This window comes from Leopardus geoffroyi, chromosome B1, assembly GCF_018350155.1.
Source record: "Leopardus geoffroyi isolate Oge1 chromosome B1, O.geoffroyi_Oge1_pat1.0, whole genome shotgun sequence".
Lineage (NCBI taxonomy): Eukaryota > Metazoa > Chordata > Mammalia > Carnivora > Felidae > Leopardus > Leopardus geoffroyi.
In genome coordinates this window covers 126583052-126606391 of record NC_059327.1, presented here as the reverse complement: position 1 = coordinate 126606391, position 23340 = coordinate 126583052, and the positions used below count along the sequence as shown (strand labels likewise).

The 23340-nt window shown below is 36.5% G+C and overlaps 1 protein-coding gene across 24 annotated transcripts in view; it reads left to right on the top strand.

Moving 5' to 3' along the window:
* Positions 1-23340, top strand: part of PDLIM5 (PDZ and LIM domain 5) — a 221141-nt gene that overhangs the window by 160111 nt on the left and 37690 nt on the right. For 13 of the 24 annotated variants that reach the window (XM_045472623.1, XM_045472655.1, XM_045472635.1 and 10 more), the window contains one exon: positions 8289-8476. In XM_045472623.1, coding sequence (XP_045328579.1) covers positions 8289-8476 — 188 coding nt within the window. Of the gene's footprint in view, positions 1-1292; positions 1434-2389; positions 2522-8288; positions 8477-23340 lie in introns of all 24 variants that reach the window. The other 11 variants (XM_045472522.1, XM_045472606.1, XM_045472588.1 and 8 more) reach the window with 2 other exon arrangements.

Below are 23340 nucleotides of genomic sequence, written 5' to 3'. Positions count from 1 at the left end.
TCTTTCTTGCCCCATTCTTTCTTTTCTAGCCATTCACGACAGTTGCTAAAACATAGCGCTACAGTTCAATTAAATTATAGGCTTGGGAAAACATTATACTTAAACAACTCTGTATAATTTTTAGAAATGGCTTGCCACTGCTCTTTAATTTGCTTTCTAACGGTTTGTAAAGTTATAGCCAGTGGAACTAGGAATAATGGATTATCAAATCCTTCTGACAAGGAGAAAAGACAGTTTCAGACACCTGAGCTCTCATTAACTTGAGTTGTTTGGCACATACTTGCTTTGTGTTGGAGGTGGCCACTGCCACCAGTTGTGAAAAAAGTGATCATAGAATGGTGAGAATGTTTATTAGTAACTTGCACGCATACAGGAGGAGGAGAGACCATAGGTTTCACGCTGTGCATTTTAGATTTTCTTTTTACTTAATAAAAAAGAAATTCTCAATTTCAAGTTGATAACCAACTTGAAAAGCATCACAGCCCTAATGATGGAATGTTATTTCCTGTCCAGGTGTTTGACCTTTTCTAAAAGACCAAAGGAAAATATTATTATTTTAATCATAAGAGTTCTGGAAATAAAATTTTATACCAGCATTTTTGAGTCTTGACAGAGCTAACTGAAAATAGGAGTATAGAACATTAGGGAGAGTGGTGTTTTAGTCATATTCACTTAAACTGTGCTGTTTATTTTACAGGGGTGCTTTTCTTCCCCAAGGAGGTTCATTCTCAATATTTTAAAGTTATTTCTTATTCCTTTTAATATGTATTGCTGCTTCTGAATAGGCAGCTGGTTGTACCTGCTTCTCTTGAAAGCACAGTCTCATTAAAATGTCAGGCTCTGGGTGTATATCATCTCTAAGGTAAAGCTCTTTACGTAGAGGCTTTTTAGAGAAATCGACATAACCTTCCTTTCTCTGCTTACAGAAATTCAAAACATCATGTTTAGATTTATTTTCTACTTAGATGCTGACAAATCAATCCTCACATGTGTGATGTATGATATTGATTTAACTTTAAATAGGATTAGAGTCAGAAGTTAAATACATTCAAAAGCATTTGTATCTCAAAAATCAGTTTTATGGAGGATTATATATCAAATTTTAATTTCCGTGAGAAATCATAGCAACAGTAAATAAATGACCTGACCTTCTGTTACACTTCTGTATTGTACCTTTATAATGTCTATTAATGTAGAATGTTTACTATCTTACCTTTATTATGCTACCTCTTCTCACTTTCCCTTTTTGTTCTTCTCCTCTTTTTTTCCCCTTCCCTACCTATCAATTTAAGCAGCAACACAAGCAGTGTGGCAACAAGTTCTTTGGAAGGTTTTCGAAACTTTTCTACCTTCTCTTCTCCTGCTAGATACAGTGCTGCGGCTCTGAGCAGCGCAGCTGCTACTGTGTCTGCTGTTCTTGCTGCAAAAACCAGGTAGAGCTTTATGTGCAGGGTGTGTCTTGTGTGATTTCCAACACTTTTCACAGCCTTACAGGTCCCCTCAAAGAAGACATAGCCACTTGAAACAGTCACAGCTCCGTATGAGACCTTGATTGTGTTGTGAACGTTTTACCCGGGTCATAGATCTCTCCCACAGTGTTTCTTACTGGTTTTTCTTTTTTTAAGTTTATTTTTTTATTTTGAGAGAGAGAGAGACAGCACAAGTGGGGGGGAGGGGCAGAGAGAGAGGGAGAGAGAATCCCAGGCAGGCTCTGCACTGTCAGCATGGAGGGCAAGGCAGGGCTTGAACCTATGAAACCGTGAGATCATGACCTGAGCCGAAACCAAGAGTCGGACGCTTAACTGACTGAGCCACACAGGCACCCCTGTTACCGGTTTTTCTTTAAATCACCTGTTCATCTCTTTCCATTACTGCCATTTGTCTAGGATACTTCTCAGTTGCATGTTGTGGGGTTTGTATAATTTTTAGTTTTTCATAATCTGGAACAGAATGAACTATCAGTAGATATTTTAAGTTTCTATTGGTATTCTCTTCTCCCACAAACTGATTGTATTTGAGGGTGATCTAAAGTCAAACTATTCTAACACCCCTCCTCCCCCAAAAAGAATAGTAACTTTTTATTTTTGTGAGATTCTGTTTTTACATAATGTCTAGTAGTCTTTATAGCTTTACATGCTTTCTAAAAGATTGTCTCAATCTAAACTTTGGTGAAAATCTAGTCATTTCCATATGAATGAGTCAAATAATAGAATACTCTTTGCCCTTCTTTTTATCCTCTTTCTACTGCTTTGTGTTTTCTGCCTGTCTGTAAAATGCTTCTGTCTGTAGCTCTTTCTGAAAATGTTTTCCAATCATAGACTGTAAAAACTACTTTTTGCTATTGGTCCTGTGATTTTTCGTCTTAAACCTCTTTCTGAATGCTCACCAGGCTCTCCAGTCCTGCTAAATATCACACACTCCTGGATGCACTTTGCATCAGCCCTGTTTCCAAGCCTTTAGCTTTTTCGTACCTCCAGGCCTCCAGGAAGTCAACTGGCTCTATCCATGTTAAGGAAGCAAGGTACTGTGGCAGTGCATATCACAGTGGTGGTTTGCTGTGAAATATACTGCTTTCTCTCTAACACTTAACCACTATATTAATAAGCCAGATGAGAAAGTCCTAGAGCGGATTTGTGTCCAGTTTTAAATTAACTGTAAATTCAGTGCAATGCTTATTGCACAAGCGTGTTATTTTGCATGGTCATTAACTTTCCTTTTAACCCCTTGTGACATTTTTTAATAGCACATTCGATGTTGGTATGAAATTATTAGTAGTTTTGCAAGTATTTAAATTATAGTGGAACCCTTTTATTGCGTGCATGTAGCTGTACTAGAATAATCAGATGTTTAGTAAGATATACCTTTGTACCTTTTGCAGAAATGAAAAAGAACAATAAAACAATTCACTTTGATTGGTTACTACCTATGGTACTTAATACGAAGTTTTTACTGGGGCAAACAACAGTTTCACCATATCTGGGAAATTCTGAAACACAAAATTAATTTTTTTACTAAACTTAACCATGATGCCAAAAATTATTAGGCATAATATAAAAAATAAAAATATCCCAAGTGTTCACTAAAGGTGTAATCTTAATGAAATAACTGTATAAAATCATTTCTGATGGAACATAAAATTAATGATGGGGTATACAACTATGACTATAATCAGTAAAAACCTGATATGATTTGGGCCATCCACTGATTATGTGTTTAGAGCCTATCCACTGCTATGGAGGTTTTCAATATACTTAATTATATGACTTTTTAGGAGGATGTTTAAATAGAGGGAGAGAGATCATTGTCCATTTTTCTCTAAGGAAAAAAAACCTCCCCAAATAATTTTATATTTGTGGAATTGTGAGTGTTAATTGAGCAGAAATCTTTCATCATCAGAGCTAACTCTGTCTGTACAGAGACAGGCTACTGACCACACTGAGAATAAAAAGTCCCTTAGAGAACTTAATGGAATGTTCTAGATATTCTCTCCAGAAAAGTACCTATTGCATTTTTAAAAAACTAAGTGACCAATGATATGTTTTGATTGTTATCAAGTGGAGATGGGATGGGGAAAATGGAAATAAGATGGAGAAAAATACTAGTTATGAGACAATATTCCCTTCATTAGTGCCATGCTCAGTCAGCCCTTATCTTTATATTCCAGTAAGTTATTTTGCACTCACTATTTAATATAAAAGAATAACATTAAAATTCTTGCAAACCTTGCTTGATGAGAGAATTTTAATGTTTTTTTCATTTACCATTGCAAAAACAAGGACAGTTTTATAACATTTTCATACATAGCTTTTACATGCAGTCTGTCTTTAAGTAGAGATAGATTACTCTGAAATAAGTGAATCCTAGATAGTTTTCCCTTCAAGTAAAACATTTTGTTGTTTAAAAAACAAAAAAGATGTGCATGCAGTAATGGGCTGACTGATACTATCCATGCAATAGGCACAAACTAAACATATTTCGGTATTTGGGAAGGGAAATGATTTTCAACAAGATAAGTGAGTTGGCATTCTACAGCAGCAGGAACATTTGGTTCTCTGAGGAGACCTTAGTGAACTCAAGTGAGAAAAAAAAGCAGTTGGGACAGTCACATGTCTTATCTCTTATTTTTCCTTTTCTAAGAGAATAATCTCTAAAATTATAATAAAGTGTAGTATACCACCAAACTTGTTTCTTTCTATTGTAGTATATTCAGCATTTTGAATTTTGATACAAAAAAGTCTTAAGGTAAAAAATTTTGCTTAGGAAAAAATTTCTTGCAAACACAATTCAGGAAGGAAGGAGGCTCATGGCTTGTCTCTTTGTCTAGGTCCTTCTTTAGAGTTTTGGCAGAAGAATGCTTATAATGATGATGATCCTTCCAGAAATATTCCTTTCCTACTACTTCAGAGTCTACTAGTATATTAATTTTTTGGTAACACTTTAGCCAAAAACTGTTTAGTTTAAACATTGATAATTAAACCTGTGATGTATGGTTGGGTTTTTTAAAAAAATTAAATATATAATTAGAATAAAGTTTACCTCAGGAGTATTTTTTGAACAGTTTTTCCGTTGAAAATAAACAAAAATTCCAACTGTTGTCAATCTGCAGCCGAAATTTATTTGTTGTAATAGTTAAACAAATGTGGGAAAGGAATGTAAACTCAAAATAAATCAGGTTCCAGACACTGAAAGTTCACTTTTCTTCCTTTTTCTTTTTTCTCAACAGGTCAGTTTTGTAAAGAAACCTTTGCTCTGTTAGTGTATTTTTCTGTGTTGAGTTTTTGTAATATGAAACAAAAACTTTGGTATTCTTGAGATGGAAGTCATTTCCATTTAATATTTCAGTGCTTATTTATTTGACAGACTAGTAAAAATGACTATATTTGATCCTTAGCTTCTGTGGAATTAGCTAAAGGTATTTATGATTTATTCTGGTTTGCTTATTAGAATCTTTTAGAAGGCATTTTAATTTTGTTTAGAATATAGGTATATCTTCAACAACTTAAATTTAGAAAAAATATATATGAGTCATAATTTCAGAAATAAGATACTAATCTAAGTAATCATGGCACTGTATTAATAAATTAGTCATTAATTCAAAATATTTTTCTGTTAGTGATTATTATAACATTTTGTTCCCAAATATAAAATAATATAGCCAGTGGCTTTATTAACTCTTTAATCTTCAGTACAACGATACCTATTGTTTATGTATTTTCTTTAAGTAGTAGCTAATACTAAAAATTAGGAAAAAAGAAGTTAGCTTTTTTACGGGCCTAAATATTATTTATTCAGATATATGATTGTCTCAATAAAACCTAATATTCTTTCATTACTACATTAAATTTTTTAAGTAGAGATCTATTTCCCCTGGAAATGTTGAGCTCTGCTGACAGTCCTGAATTTAAACATAAATGGAACAGCTTTCTTTCTTATAATTTAGAACTTTTTAAAATGTTTATTTATTTTTGAGAGAGAGTGAGAGTGAGCAGGGGAGGGACAGAGAGAGGGAGAGAGAGAGAGAATCTCAAGCAGCCTCTGAACTGTCAGCACAGAGCCTGGAACTCATGAACCATCAGATCATGACCTAAGCCAAAATCATGAGTTGGATGCCTAACTGACTGAGCCACCCAGGTGCCCCTAGAATTTTATAAGGTCTGTCTTTATAATTTCCTGCTCACACTTTGTATCTAAAGAGTATTGTTTAAGATTTAAACATCTTAGGGGCACGTGGGTGGCTCAGTCGGTTGAGCGTCCGACTTCAGCTCAGGTCATGATTTCAACGGTTCGTGAGTTTGAGCACCGCATTGGACTCTGTGCTGACAGCTCGTAGCCTGGAGCCCGCCTCAGATTCTGTGTTTTCCTCTCTCTGCCCCTCCCCCACTCAATTCTGTCTCTCTCTCAAAAAGAAACATTAAAATTTTTTTTAAAAAATAAAGAAGGTGATGGCTCTGTTACACTTGAATTTGAGAGAACAATAATAGGGAATGATATTTCAAGAAAGTTAAACTAGCTCTAGTATGATTTTTCAAAACCGTTTAGTGTCAGAGGCACCCCAGGACCACCCCCAGGTTTGATGATTCACTAGAGGACTTACAGAACTGGGTATATAGTTGTACTTATGACTAAGATTTATTATGGTACAAGAATACAAAGCAAAATCAGCAAGGGGAAAGGGTACATGGGATCAAGTCCAGAAGAAAAGACACTCAAGTTTCCAAAAGTCCTTTCTCAGTGAGGTCACACAGGATGTGTTCCTTCCTATAGTAGTGAGCTGTGACAAAACGTGCACAATGTTGTTTACTGGAAAAGCTCATTAGAAACTGAGTATGTAAGACAAACTTTTTTTTTTTTTTAACTTTTTTTTTGATGTTTATTTTTGAGAGAGGAAGACAGGGAGAGACAGAGTGTGGGCAAGCAGGACAGGGGCAGAGAGAGAGAGACACAGAATCTGAAGCATGCTCCAGGCTCTGAGCCATCAGCACAGACCCCAACTTGGGTCTGGAACCCATGAACCATGAGATCATGACCTGAAGTCAGATCTGAGCTGAAGTCAGACGCTCAACTGACTGAGCCACCCAGGCGCCCAAGACAAACTTTTTATTGGGGCTCCTTATTTTGTCACCCTGTGCCTAGTTTATACTGTAAGTCCAGACTCTCAGAAGGAAAGCAGGTGTTCAGCATAAACCATGTTGTTTATACAGTTTAGGCACAGTGAGCTACTCTTATCTTTTAGAAAAAAAGTTTTATATGATTGTAGGAAACTGTTTACCGGCCTAGTTCTCAAATGCCAGTTAGAGGCCAACCTTACAAGTGGCCTTCCTAAGACTAGGCAGTTTCAGGTCTGCTTTGTTAGTTTTCATCCCAGATTCAAGAGCGTTGGAAAAATTAGGTATTCTTTTTTTTTTTTCTAAGTTTACTCATTTATTTTGAGAGAAAAGGAGAGAGAGAGAGAGAGAGAGAGATTGAGGAAGAGAGAGAGAGAGAGAGAAAGAGGCAGAGAGAAAGAGGGAGAGAGGATCTCAAGCAGGCTATAGGGCTCGATCTCATGAACCTTGTGATCTTGACCTGAGCTGAAATGAAGAGTTGGATGCTCAATCGACTGAAGTCACCCACACCACCCCAGGAGTGTTGCCCAGGAGCCCCTAGAATGGTAGTAGAGTGGTCATGATTGAATTTGAAATTTCTTTTCATTGAAATAATCTCAACCGAAGCAGTATAATTAAGGGCACTTATTTCACTGGTCATTAATTAGTATCCTATCTTTATTGATCTATTCCTCCAGCTGTTTGTTTCAGTTATGGAAGGACTTGAGTTTCTGTGCATGGAATTATTTAAGCAACCAGTACCTTGATTTTTGTTCAGAAGTTAGTATAATGTATTCTTATTGTCGTTACAATAATTATTATTGTGATACTTCACTTGAGAGGAACTGCTATAGTATTATATCATTCCAAAGTACATATTTTATAATTTGAGCTACTTAAAATGATTTTTTTTGAAATGACAATATATAATTATAAATAACAAATGACAGGGTAATAAAAAGCCATATGGTCTTCTAACTCAAACTGGAACCAGCACAGATGAGGCCTCCTGTTAAGCAAGTAAATAACTTTGAGTGAGGACAGTGGCGGTTTGTCTTGTTTATCTGTGTTATGAACATACAACATTGTATGTTCTATTAAGCAGGGGATGTTATCTCTTGTTTACCACTCTGTGGCCAGTGCTGAGCACAATGTCTGGCATGTAATAGGTGCTTAAATGTTTATTCAATGAATGAATAAGTGACTAAGTATGTGAGTGAAAAGAGTGACTGTTAAGATGTCAGGAAAACTTAGTTCATAAAACTCCAGAAGAATGTGAGAAGGAGGGGGAAGAGATATTTATGCCATTTCATAGAGATTATCAGGGATTCTTTACTAATTAATTGTTTTAATCCAGATGACTCTTCTGAAATGTTGAAATAAGAATAGGAAGAGAGAAATAGCTTCTTTTTCGAAGGGATTGGGTGTAACAATGTTTTAATAGCCTAATTTCTCCTGGTAGACCTTTTAAAGAGAATTTGCAAAGTAGTGAACAAATGTAATCTGACTCCTTTCCTCCTTTCTTGTTTTGTTTTGTTTTGTTTGTTTCAAAGAAAGATGGTCCCTCAGTCATGGTTTTCTTTTTTAAAATATCCATTAATATTTTTATTTTCCTTAGAGATTTAATAGATTGAGAAAAGAAAGGCTTATTGCTAAGTCAGACTGCTATCACTTCACCAAAGCGTTTCCTTGTTTCCTTTCTAGCAACACCCAGGAGACTCCTCAGCAATTGGTCCCATCAGTAGCTTCAGCTCGGAGCATGCCTGAGAGACAGGAGAGCCCAGCGGCCACTAGACCAGGGGTGGCTGGTCTCACAACTGCTGCTGCCTTCAAACCTCCAGGATCCACCAACGTTATCAAATCTCCAAGCTGGCAACAGCCAAACCAAGCAGGTGGGCCAAAGAAATCTCTTGCTTTTTGTTTTTCTTAAGTGTAATTATGAAAATATCTTCTAGGACGTATGATAGAATTCACTGGCGAAACCCATTCTTGACCATCTCAGCTTTAAAAAGGACTGCATAGAATAGCTATAGCTAGTTTCCTCTGAGGTGTCTCATAAACGTTCTGTGTGTGTGTTTGATAGAGTTGCCATTTGCTACTCATAATTATAGCAATTTCTTTGTTTCCCAGATTACTCAAGAAACATGTGTGAATTGTAAACTTGGGGTCTTACTAACGAACTGTATTGATGGAAGTTTAGCCTTGGAAATACAGCATTTTAGTTTTGATGATATATACAAAATAACAACAACAGAAGCATTTATTGTCATCAACCACTGAAGAAGGAATCTTTGCCTTCTTGTCCTCTGAAGATTTATGAGGCAGAATTGCAAGAAGGTTACAGTACCAAAAAGAGCACATATTTTATTTTATTTTAATTCTATTTAATTTTAATTAATTTAAGTACAGTTGACATATAATGTTATGTATTTTCAGCTGTACCACATAGTGTTTTGACAGTTCTATACAGTATGCTGTACTCACCACAATAAATGTAGTTACCGTTTGTCACCATATAACATATTATTGACCATAGATACCCTGTGCTGTACTTTTTATCCCTGTGACTTATTTTATAACTGGAAATTTGTACTTGTTAGTCCCTTTCACCTATTTCACCCAGCCCCTCGGTGCCCTTACCCTCTGGCAACCACCATTTAGTTCTCTGTATTTATGGTTCTGTTTGTTTATTTATCTGTTTATTCATTTTTTTTTTTAAATTCCACACATAAGTGAAATCCTATGGTATTTGTCTTTCTCTGACTTACTTTACTTAGCATAAAACCCTCCAGGTCCATCCATGTTGTTACCAAAAGGCAGGATCTCATTCTTTTTTATGGCTGAGTTCTATTATATATATATATATACACACCACGTCTTTTTTATCCTTTCATCTGTTGATGGACACCTGGGCTGCTTTCACATGTCGGTTATTATAAATAATGCTACAGTAAACAAAAGGATTGCATATATTTTTTTGAAATAATATTTCTGTTTTCTTTAGGTAAATACCCAGTAGTGGAATTACTAGATCATATGATATTTCTATTTTTAGGTTTTTGAGGAATGTCCATACTCTTTTCCACCGTGGTTGAACCAAATTGCATTCCCACCAGTAGTGCACAAGAGTTCCCTATTCTCCATATCCTTGCCAACACTTGTTATGTCTTGTCTTTTTGATTTTAGCCATTCTGACAGGTGGAAGGTGAGATGTCATTGTGGTTTTGATTTGCATTTGCCTGGTGATTAGTGATGTTGAGCATCTTTTCATGTGTCTCTTGGCATCCGTATGTCTTCTTGGAAAAATTTTTATTGAAGTCCTCTGCCCATTTTTTATCGGATTATTTGTTTTTTGCTGTTGACTTGTTTAAATTCTTTATATATCTTAGATATTAACACCTTATTAGATAGATCATTTGCAAATATCCTCTCCCATTCAGTAGGTTGCCTTTTCATTTTATTAATGATTTCCTTCCTTGATTTTGGTGTAGTCCCAATAGTTTATTTTGGCTTTTGTTTTCCTTGCCAGAGAAGATGTAACTAGAAAAATGTTGTGAAGCCTGATGTCAAAGAGATTACTGCCTGTGTTTTTTAAGGAGTTTTAGGGTTTCAGGTCTCACAGATCTTTTTCTTTTTTTTTTTAACTTTTTTTAACATTTTTTTTATTTTTTGAGAGACAGAGCATGAGCAGGGGGAGGGGCAGAGAGAGAAAGAGGGAAACAGAATCTGAAGCAGACTCCAGGCTCTAAGCTGTCAGCACAGAGTCTGACATGGAGCTCAAATCCACGAACCGTGAAATCATGACCTGAGCTGAAGTCAGATGCTTAACCTACTGAGACACCCAGGCGCCCCACAGGTCTCACAGATCTTTAATCTGTTTTGAGTTATTTTTCTGTGTGGTATAAGAAAGTGGTCCCCTTTCATTCTTTTGCATTTAATTGTCCAGTTTTCCCAGGAATATTTATTGAAGAGATTAAACTATCTTTCCCCCTATTGTGTGTTCTTGCCTCCTTTGTTGTAGATTAATTGATCATATAAGTATGGGTTTAATTCTGGGATCAGTATCTATTATTCCATTGATCTGTGTGTCTGTGTTTTTGCCAGCCAGTACCATACTGTTTTGACTACTATAGCTTTGTGGTATACTTTAAAATCTGGGGCTATGGGGCACCTGGATGGCTCAATCAGTTAAGCCATTGACTCTTGATTTCAGCTCAGGTCATGATCTCATGGTTCATGGGATCGAGCCCCACATTGGGCTCTGCGCTGACATTTCAGAGCCTGCTTGGGATTCTCTCTTTCCCTCTCTCTTTGCCCCTCCCCTGCTCTGAAAAATAAATAAATAAACTTAAAAAAAATTTGGGACTGTGATACCTACAGCTTTGCTCCTTTTTCTCAACATTGCTTTGTCTATTCAGGGTCTTCTCTTTTTCTATACAAATTTTAGAATTGTTTGGTCTAGTTTTGTGAAAAATACTATTTGGATTTTGATAGGGATTGCATTGAATCTGTAGATTGTTTGGGTAGTATGGATATTTTTAACAATAGTAACTCTCTCAGTTCATGAATATAGAATACCTTCCCATTTGTTTGTATAATCTTCAGTTTCTTTCATCAGCGTTTATAGTTTTCAGAGTTCACAGTTCTTTTACCTTCTTGGTTAAGTTTATTTCTAGGTATTTTATTATTTTTGGTGCAGTTGCAAATGGGATTATTTTATTTCTCTTTCTGGTAGTTCATTAGTGTATAGAAGTGCAACAGATTTTTGTGCATTAATTTTGTATCCTGCAACTTTACTAAATTTTTTTATTAGTTCTAAGAGTTCTTTGGTGGAGTTTTTAGGCTTTTCTATACATACTATCATGTCATCTGCAAATAGTGACAGTTTTACTTCCTCCTTCCCAATTTGGATGCCTTTTATCTCTTTTTCTTGTCTGATTGCTGTGACTAGGACTATGATATGTACTATGTAGAATCAAAATGGGGAGAGTGGACATTCTTGTCTTGTTCTTGAACTTCGAGGAAAAGCTGTTAGTTTTTCACCATTGAATATGATGTTAGCATTGAGTTTGTCATAAACAGCCTTTATTATGTGAAGGTATATTCCCTATAATTCTACTTTGTGGAGAGTTTTTATCATGAACAGATGTTGAACTTTGTCAAATACTTTTTTCTGCATCTAATGAGATGATCATGTGGTTTTTATCCCTCATTTTGTTATAGAGAGAGAGCATTCAAATAATAAGAGGGAACAACCTGGGCTTTATCTGGAAACCTGAATTTTCAATCACTTCTACCAATAGCTTTAAGTAAAGTCACTTAACTTCTTTGACCCTCTGTTTTCTGATCTGTAAAATCAAGGCAGACTAAATAATCCCCTGTTTCTCCTAAAATGAATAAAAGTGATAGTTACAGGACTAAAGGACTCCTCTTAACAAGAAGATGGGATCATATACTTAAGTGCCTCTAGTTCCAAACCCTCAGCCTTCGTCTCTTTTCACTCTTTACACTCCCTGGATCATCTGTCATCCAGATTCCTTTTACAACCTAGCCACTGATAATTTAGGGTCCTCTCAGTCCTGAGCTCCATATCCTCAAATTTGTTGACCTACTTGCTGTTTCCATGTGGCACCTTAAATGCAGCATGTCCAGAAATATTATTACCTAACCCTGGGGATGGTACATCCACTAGTCACCAAAGCTCCAGTGTAATCTTGAGACCTCCCACCTCTTACCCCCACTTTTTCACAGTAACTAACACCTAATGATTTTACGTCTTAGTATTTCTCAAGTTTCTTCTCTCCTCTCTGTGGTGAGAGCCATTGCCTTGGTCCGAGCTTTTGTCATTGCAAACAGCTTGTAAGTAGTTTCCCTGTCTTCTTCTCACCCCATCAGTCTGTCCTCCATACTGCAGCAGATATCTTTGTAGAACTCTGACTTGCCCATGTTCCTCTCCTGTTGCAGATGCTTTACTGTGTTTCTCCATCCCTTAACTTACCACGGAAGTCCACTTTCACTTTGGCTCCTGATAACTTCTCAGTGTCGTCTCCCACTGCTTCCAATTTGTAATCTGTGCCGTAGCCTTACTAAAGCATCTCAAGTTACTGACACATGCCATGCTACCTTGCCTTAGAATGCTCTAGTCCTTCTTTAGAGAATGTGCTTTTTACCTAGACTGCTACTGAATTCTAGCCTTTCCTCATCAGTGTTGGGAAAAGTATTGATTGAATATATACAAGGGTCTGCTTTTAAATATATATATGTATATTTTAAGAATTGCTTTAATGATTGATCATTTATTATTATTTAAGACTCATTTTACAGTTGTAAGAGTGATTTTTTAGTTAATTTAGGAATTCTGTCTTTTGATTTGTAATTTTCCAGTGTTTAAACATATCAGACACTAACTTTGTTTATTATTAATAAGTTATGTTTAGACAAATACTAATTATTTATATTAAAATTTATTTCATAGTGTCATTTTGAATGGTTTTGAATTATTATGTGTTACTAATTTTGCAAGGATAAGCTAAAATTTTTTGTCGGAGGGGAAACAACAAATAGGCCATTGCTTATGGTCTGGACTATTTTATTTTTTATTTTTATTTTTTTTTTTAATTTTTTTTTTTCAACGTTTATTTATTTTTGGGACAGAGAGAGACAGAGCATGAACGGGGGAGGGGCAGAGAGAGAGGGAGACACAGAATCGGAAACAGGCTCCAGGCTCTGAGCCATCAGCCCAGAGCCCGACGCGGGGCTCGAACTCACGGACCGCGAGATGGTGACCTGGCTGAAGTCGGAGGCTTAACCGACTGCACCACCCAGGCGCCCCTGGTCTGGACTATTTTAAAGAAATGACTGTCGTCTTACTTTCAAAAACTTAAAATATTCAGAGGCACCTGGGTGGCTCAGTCGGTTAAGCGTCCGACTTCAGCTCAGGTCACGATCTCGCGGTCCGTGAGTTCAAGCCCCGCGTCGGGCTCTGGGCTGATGGCTCAGAGCCTGGAGCCTGCTTCTGGTTCTGTGTCTCCCTCTCTCTCTGCCCCTCCCCCGTTCATGCTGTGTCTCTCTCTGTCTCAAAAATAAATAAACGTTAAAAAAAAAAACATTAAAAAAAAAACAAAAATAAAAAACTTAAAATATTCAGTCTGATATCATTAGCTTCTGAAATTTCTAGACTGTTAATTGATTTAGCAAAACCTGTTCTCTTGGGGGAAAATGCCGACATCTCAACCCCATAGTTTGTTGTTGTTTTTTTTTTAATTTTTTAATGTCTTTTTTTTTTTTTTTTTTAATTTTTGAAAGAGCACAAGTGGGGGTGGAGGTGGGCAGAGAGAGAGGGAAAGAGGATTCGAAGCGGGCTCTGCACTGATAGGCTGACAGCTGCTCGCCCGATGTGGGGCTTGAACTCCAAAACCCCGAGATCATGACCTGAGCCAAAGTCAGATGCTCAACCGACTGAGCCACCGAGGCGCCTCCAGCCCATACATTTTTAATTATTTACCACTTACTTGAAGTTTATCTATGATTGGTATGTGCATTAGAATATAGAGAGTAATTTTAAGAAAAATCTCTTTGGTGTAGTAACTGGAAGGGAACAGGAGAATGTTTCTTAAAAATGAGGGGAAAACTATATGAGGTAGAAACTAACATTAACTTTGTGCACTGCAGAGGGCAGAAAATATATGTACTGCTGTTGGAAATTCAGAAACTGTGGTTAAAATAACCACTCTTTTAAAGTGAAAAGAAAAAATCCCAATTGAGGTAGAACTCCTGGAGAATACACTACAGCAAAATTACCACAAGAGGGCAACAGAATCCTGTCTTCTCTGAGTGTAATTTGCAGTTAATCAAAGCAGTCAAATAACACAACTATAATCATGATTCATATGGTTAGTATTTAAAATACTGTACTTCTTACGAAAATACAAGTGAATTTAATTTGAGCCAAACTATAGCAGTATAAAATACTACACATTATATAACGTTAGAAAGCATTAATATTATAATAAGAAAACACATTTTGCCATTGTGAATCATAGTTGAATTATATCGTGATGCTTAGCTCAAATTAGAAAATATTTGCAGAACTCTTGCTGTTTATCTTGCTCTAGGTGCTGCAAAGTGGCATTTAATGTGTACTATGCAATGTAAAAGTTACTTATTTTACACTATTTTGTAAAAATTGTAAAACAAATGTAAAATGCCCAGCCATGCACATTGTTGTATTCCACTCTACCTAATAGTATACCATGAAAAACAAAACAAAAACACCTCAGCATCTATTCTTACTCTTTGATAAGTTTAAGAGCTTTCTAATGCAAATGAAAAGGTTATTTGATTTACAAGGGGAGAGCTGTCTCATTGGGGGTTCTCATGTTCTTCACCGTTCACCTGTGAAAACTACATTGTGAAAACTACACATTGTGTAGTTTCACATTATGAAAACTACAGTGAAGGGGAGGCAAAAGCTGGAGAGGCCAGTTGCTGGCGGGTAGACTCAGAATAAAGCATTGGTTTCTCTCACACAGAACTTCAGGCTTCTTTCTCTTGATAGTTTATAGCTGTGCTCTAATGTGGGGGATAAAGATCCCCCCCCCAAATCATTCAAATAGTGACTCTTATCAATGATGTCGTTTTAGCATAATTCCTAAAGTTGTGTGAGAAGGATGAGATAAAAATTACTAAATTGCAGTCTATAACTGGCTTGGTTGATCATGAAATCAGTTTAATGGATCATAGCCAGTATTTTCATTAAAAAATGAATAAAATAGGGGTGCCTGGGTGGCTCAGTCAGTTGAGCATCCAAACTCTTGATTTTGGCTCGGGTGATGATCCCAGGGTCGTGGGATCAAGCCCCGCTTTCCAGCTCTGTGCTGAGTGTGGTCTGCCTGAGATTCTCTCTCCCTCTACCCTTCTCTGCACACACACTCACTCTCTCTCTCTCTCAAAAATAATTTAAAATAAATGAAATAAAATAGAAGATATAAGAATATTTTAATATATTAAGTATTTTACGTAGTAAGGGTAGGTATCATGTTAGGAAAATGTGGTTTTAGTTTATACATGCATGGAAGTAAGTATACAAACATGTATTTTGGGTCACAGTGTTTCTTACTATGTTTTAGTAGTCAAAACACTTGGAAGCCATTTATTTAAATAAGTATTAGACATACCTTTGTATATCAGATGAGTAATGTAGTTTGGAATGGATAGCCCTCCCCAAACTGCATTGAAAGGGCTGATTGAATTTTCAACACCTACTAGTGTGTTCTGAATCTGTCATAGGATTCCATTACTTCCCCTGAAGTTCTGACTTTGAATCTTAGATCCTTTCATTTGTGATGTTATATAGCTTGTGTTACCCAAGAACTTAGTAATGCTATACCAGTTGATAAAGAGTAACTAGGTGTATTTGTGACAGCATTATAGTTTGATCGGATCATCTTCTTTTTCTCAGGCATGTATTTTAACATACACCACCACACATATACAGACTTGTCCGTGACTGGCGAAGACCTGACTATTTTAGGATGCAGGGTGTTCAGGAGTTCATAGTCTGCATGAAAGTGTTAAGACACAAAAGAAGTAAGAATCCAAGCTTGAGTTTTATGTAAGCTAGCAAATACTGCTTCCTACTTGCCCTGTGCCTTTAATACTTTCATAATTCAGATGTAGTAGTCCCTTTGGAATTATTAACTTGATCTAGGAAGATACATAAAAAGTTACATTCTTCTTGTTGGTTTTCAGAATTAGGGATTTATACTTTTTTAAACTTACATTTTAATTCACTATATTTGTATGTCTAATAGATTTTGTAATGCTTGAAATCTTCACATTGAATATAATTAATAAGTGGTTAGATAGGTATTTTCAAGCCTTCATAAATTTTATGGTTTAACTTACAAATATGTTCCCGTGTTTATGTAGGTGATCTAATTTGCCGTGTAATGTTTTCCCTAGACTCTCTGTAGGTTATGGATTCCATATTGGGTAAGTTTAGTTCATTTGATGCAAATATAAAATACTACTATCTTACCAAATATAGTCAGATATTCTTCACAAATCCAGTCTTAAAGTCATGAGGAGCCATTAGATTTTGGAAGCACATCAGTTTTCTAACTTTAGTTTAATTATATAGAAAATGAGAATGTCTAATTCATTAAGATTAGGGCTGTTGTTCCTCGAACCCACTTTGCTGACAGGTAGTGGCTCTGAAAAATAGGAGTGCCTCCCCTGTGGGGCATGAAATTCAGAAGGCCAGGGGTGTTCCCTAAATGGAGCATTTGAGCCTTCAGTTTCTTTATCTGTTAAAATAAGAGGCTAGAAGCGTCCCCCATAACATTGTTGTTATGTACGTATACATATATACACAAACGATATAACACATATTGAAGTTTGTGGTACATAGACGGGTACTCAAGAAAGATTAAGTTTTTACCCCTCTCTTCCTGGTAGTGACAGCATTAATAACTTACACTGTTACCATCTAGCAGAACAGTTCTGCTTCTGTGACTTCTCTGCTTGAAAATGTTTTGGGCTCTCTGCTTCCCACACATTAAATGTCTGGCTTCTTAACAGAGCTTATGGTCCCTTTATTGCCTTGTGACAACCTTCTTCTCCAGCCTATTTTGTAATACAGTTCTTCACGTTCTCTGCAGTCGTGTCGCACAGTCCAAGAGTTCATACCATTCCTTGGGCACACACCTCTGTACTTGGTAAAGCTGCTCCTTTTATTTAAATGCTTTTCCAATCTTCTACCCCTGAAAAATTTCTTTTCACTCTTTGAGACCAGATGTTATCTCCTTTGTGAACCTTTCCTGAGCCCTCTGAATAATTGGCTATTCTTTCTCTCTGTCCCTACAAAATGTTGATGATGGCTTTATTATAGCATCCATCATATTCATTGTAATTGTTTACATATGTGTCTTTTACCACTGTTTTTAGATCCCCTTAAGGACAGGGACCAAGTCTTACTACTCTTTGTTGTACAGTACCTAAACAATACCCAGCACAGTTCCTAGGCCTTTGGTAAATGTCAGTGGCTGAGTAGGTGAGTGGGTGGATAGGTCGGTTTGTCTTATTTTGAACATCTTCTTCGTATATTTTGAGGAATTCACAGGACGTTGTTCTTTCCTCCTACCAGACTTGAAATTCCCACTAGTCATCGAGCAAAGGTGGACGTGCTGTCTGCCAAAGGCTGCCATTAAAAACTACACATATGCCCAGGGAGCAGAGGACTCCACTTTCTTTGAAGCATTAAACTGCCATTAAGACTTTAGAGTTGTGTGTATACAGTACTATAACTAGTACTGTATTATTTATTTCCAGTAACTAAAAAATTAGTAATAGATCTGAAGCCCTGTTTTCTTAAAAAATATGGGAATATATGGCCTATAAGGAACCAAGCAGTGGAATGCAGAGGAAATATTAGGCATAGTTGTTCATTTTATCAAGGTGGACAAATTAACTTGGATGCAAAGCACCAGTAAATAATAGAAATTAGCAAAAAAAAGGAGTAAAGAGTTAAGTCAGATTACAAGTTCCAGATCAGACAAGGAGGTCTTAATGGAGAGGGAAGAAAGATACCAGTAAAGTTCCAATGATACAACCTTGAGGTACAATATTTGTTTATATTAGTTTATAGTGGAGTCATATTTTATGCAAGAATAAGGTGTTCATGTTTATGCCTAAAGCAAAGTCGTATCACATAGCAGTGCCCCTTGAATATTTTTAGGAAGAGGCCAAGTTGGAGAGGGAACAACATATGCAGAAGCTCTCGGAGAACTTGGCTCAAGTCATTCAGTCTAGATAGTGGCCAGAAAGAAAGTTGGATGGGCTAGTGGGGGTCTGGTCAGAAAAGGGCTTTGAAAGTAAGACTGGGGATTGATGCAGAAAGGAAGCCCTTAAAAGATTTGTAAACTGGAAAGTGACCATCAGATTTGCAATCATTAAAAGATCATTAATAGTGTTAATGGGTTTAAAAGCTCATTATGACCTCAGTGTGGAGATTAAGATTGGAGTCCTGGTGACTAAAGAGGTTGTTGAGATAATCCAGGATAGAGATGCTGATAATGAATATTACCCTGGGCAGTGGGAATGGGAATGGAGAGAATTCCAAGGGCAAAAGAATGCAGTTTAACACTTTAACCTGATGGGAGGCAAGTTCTAACCATTGCTCTTCAGGGAGCTTTATTCCCTTTAGAGCATTTATCCTGTATTAAAACACTGGTAGGGGAGGTGCCTGTGTGGCTCAATCAGTTAAGCATCCAACTCTTGATTTCGACTCAGGTCATCGTCTCACAGTTTGTGTTGGGCTCCATGCTGACGGCACAGAGACTGCTTAGAATTCTGTCTGTCTGTCTGTCTGTCTCTGCCCTACCCTCCCTCCCTCCCTCCCTCTCTTTCTCTCAAAAATAAATAAATAAATATTTAAAAAAACAACTTTGAAACACTGGTAGGGATTGTATTTGGCTTAGAGAAACTATACTTGGCTTTGAGTAAGTCAGATTATGGCACAGAAAATTGATTGAATATGTCTCTAGTTTTTGGGTTTTTTTTTTTTTTTTAATGTGTCTAGTTACAAAATATAAATCTGGGTTGTATCTTGTACTTGAGAAATAAGTTAAACATAACTAGTCTATTTTTGCAGCATTTCCTTAGGCAAGTACATTGATTTCCCCATCATTTTCTAAATGTTGACTCTCTTTCAATTCTTTATAGTTGCAATCATGAGGTTGGTAGCTTTGGCATTGCACTGCTTGCCTTTCTGGAAGGACTTGTGCTATGTGTGTTGTCATGGAAATAAACATTATGAGATGGAAAAGGTTTTCTTACAAGACAAAAGAAGAAGAATCCTATAGAGCCCTACCAGTCAAAAATTAAGTACTCATGCTGTTATTTGTATGTAGTTCAGAAAGCTTTAAGTCCATAGATATGCTTAAATTTTTTTCCCACTTATTACAGGTTTTTTTTCTTCTTTTCCACTTCGAAAATATATAACTTTTTTTAAAAAATGTTTATTTATTTTTGAGAAAGAGAGAGCAAGAATGAGCTGGGGAGGGGCAGAGAGAGAGGAGGATAGAGGGTCTGAAGCAGGCTCTGCACTTACAGCAGCGAGCCAGATGCGGGACTCGAACTCACGAACCGTGAAATCATGACCTGAGCCAAAGTCAGACGCTCAACTGACTGAGCCACCCAGGCGCCCCAAAATATGTAGCTTTTAAGAGCGTTTGTGATGGTACTTCAATGTATTAACACTATTGTAAGTATTTAATAAATAACATAATTTCTTATTCAGAAAATCATTTAGCTATACAATATTGGCTAATACTATAATCACGGTTTTCTGTAGGAAACTGTGGCCTTATTTCATAAAGCCAATGAAAATAAAAAGCTTTGTTGTGTTTTCTTTTACAGTAGTTAGTATTGTCTAGATGTGCTGAAATTTTTCCTTTTGCTGTTTTCATTAGCAGCGCTTGAAGCTTGCTGGAATGATACCATCTCAGTGCTGTCTTTTTGTATGTACACACAAGTCCCTGTTTATTCTTATGTTCCCTGATGTTGGCAAGAAATTACTGGATTTCTTTTTTTACTTTTATTGTTAAATGTGTCCATGGAGGCAGACATTCTATAGAACTGAGAAAAGGAAAGGCATTTAGTTGATGGTGACATACTCCATACACTAATAGCATTCTATCATTTAATATTAGACATTTGGAATCTCTGATTCTCCTTATTGAACAAATGTTATCAGATTATATGTATATAAGCCTTTTACTAGTGGATTGCTTTTTTTTTTTTGAAACAGTTTTAATATATGTGGCAAAAAGCAAGGGCTTTTAACTTACGATGAAATTTATCAAAATTGGTGGTTTCTTTTTGAAAACATGAATTATATTTTGAAGAAGCATAGTGCAAGTAAGCTGTAAATAGAAAAGTTAGGATCATTTGGAGGTCTTTTAGGGGCACAGCCAATTTCTTTTGGTCAAATGCAAAAGGGAAAAAGACACAAACGTACTTTTCAAAATGAATATTTAGTTAATTTTAGCTTCTGTTACATCCTTTCATGGGGAATACTCACCATCCCCATTCGGGCAATTGGAACTCAGGAATATAATAGTCATGAAGGGGGCAAAAAAACCTTGCTTAACAGAAAAATTGTGCATATCATTGATTAGTAGCAATAATTATTTTCTATAATACTTTCAGTTAAGTATCTTTTCACTCAGAGTGTGCAATAAGATAATGTCATTAAAATTTTAAATGGGCATCATTTTACCAATGAGGTAACAGAGTCTGAAAGAAGTCAAAGGAATTGTTCAGAGCCCCATAGTGATTTGGACCTAGTTATTTTGACTAAATAGTGTATTTTCTTGTTATCACAAGATAGTATCAACGACTATATTTAAGGAAGACTAACTCTCTATGGGATAGTGCAGAAAGGAGTATTGTTTGCATTGGGAGGATAAACCAGGTGACTAGCAACTTCTAAGGACTGTTTCAAGTAGCATTTTCTTTGTTTCTAAACTTCATTTTCAAAATTTATCTAAGATTCTAGTTAAATGACCCTTTATCATACCCTCCCTCTGTTGTGTGCTACATTTTAGCAATAAGGAAAAGCTTATTTATTCATTATGGACAGAGCTTTGGAGAGATCTGATGTATTCTTTTTTTTTTTTTTTTCAGGGAAGACTCAGATATATTTATGAGATCTGATTAGATCACAGATTGAATGATGTGCATCTCAGTTATAAGTGGATATAAATTCTATCTTTTATTTGAAGTCTAAAGAAGATAGGGGTGAGAAAGGAAATTACTGTTTCTACAACCATCCCAAATTTCATTGTAGGCTTTACGTTACAGTAATAAATCGAGATAACTAGATTTGCTTAGCTAAGATGGATAGATTTATTGGTTCCATTTTAAAATTTTTATATGAATAAGTAAACTGCTACCAGTTGCATATGTTTCATCTCTTCTAATAATGTTTTACTGCCATCTGCTCCCCTGCATTTCGACATCATTAAACTAAACAGTCCACTTGCCGTAAAGGCCTGACTGGAGCTGTCCGTTGTCAAAGCTGCGGTGTGAAGCATGTAAAATATGCTTTGTCTTTTTATATAACGTGTAGATTTTGGTTTAGAATCACGATTCTCAGGAAAAAATAAAAGTAACAACCATTAACTGCCTTTTTTCCCCCCATAAACTGGAATTTATTTCTGTGTTGGAAGCTTTCCTGTGCTGACGCAAGAGCACAGTTGTGAAAGCTCTTCTTTCTCCCCATTTTTCCTTCATCCTGAGATTAAAATATTAAATCTTTTCTAAGGGAAGACACCTGGACTTATTCATGTATGATTTTCATTAAGAATTATTCCTCAGTTAAGCGTAGGATTTTGGCTCGGGTCGTGATCTCACAGTTTGTGGGTTCGAGCCCCGCGTCGGGCTCTGTGCTGACAGCTCGGAGCCAGCTTTGGATTCTGTGTCTCCCTCGTTCTCTGCCCCTCCTCTACTCATGCTGTCTGTCTCTCTCTCTCTCAAAAATAAATAAACATTAAAAAAAATTTTTAAGAAGAATTATTATTCCTCATTAATTGATGCATGCAGTTTAAACCAGAGGTTGGCAAACTATGACCTTGGTCACCTCTGGCCTACCACCTGTTTTTATAATAAAGTTTTATTGGAGCACTGCCAGGCTCATTTGTTTACATTTGTTACATGATGTCTGTGGCTCCTTCCCTGCTGCAATGGCATAATTGAGTAGTTGCCAAATAAACCTTACATCCCACAAAACCTAAAATATTTACTCTCTGGCCAGTTACAGAAAAAAATTGCCAAACCTAGGGTTAAACCATAGGAATAAGAAAAATTATGCTTGATGATTCTGTACAATAGATGCAAACTTTTCTCTGAGTCGTGAGCACCCTTGACAACTCTAATCCGAAGGCACTCTGTTGCCTGTTTGTGAACATCACCTGAGAGAAGATAAAACTCTTTGGGGCAAGCATCTTATTCTTGAGTGTATCTTCCATACCCAAAGTGTTCCTAGATCTAAAACATTGTATGTGGTCTCTAAGTAGTTTTTGAATGAGTTGATACCTTATTTTTTAAAACAGGTAAGATCTGGGGCGCCTGGGTGGCTCAGTCGGTTGGGCGTCCGACTTCAGCTCAGGCACGATCTCGAGATCTTGCGGTCCGTGAGTTCGAGCCCCGCGTCGGGCTCTGGGCTGATGGCTCAGAGCCTGGAGCCTGCTTCCGATTCTGTGTCTCCCTCTCTCTGCTCCTCCCCCGTTCATGCTCTGTCTCTCTCTCTCTGTCTCAAAAATAAATAAATGTTAAAAAAATAAAAAATAAAAAAAAAAACAGGTAAGATCTTATGTCAGAGTGTAATTGATATTTGTGAAGCATTTCTTACACATTCAAGAAAATTAAGTAAACATTTTGCTTACACCATCACATTCAAGCCTCTCACATTTTGAGGTAGTTGCTGTTTTACAGGTGAGGAAACTTAACACATTTCTGTGTTTATGGAGCTAGAAATTAGCAGAACAAGGAGCCCGAGTATATCTTAACATTACGCCAGATGTATGGCTTCCCAGCATAAAATAGCTTTTAAAAGCTTTTAAAAGATGTGAAATTCAAACATAACTCTGGATAATGATAATACAGTTTCACTTATTTCAGAGATTTAATGGCTTTAATTGAGAGAGCTGTCTTAGAGAATTAGTAGTAGTAAAAGAAATGTAAGGAGTATCCC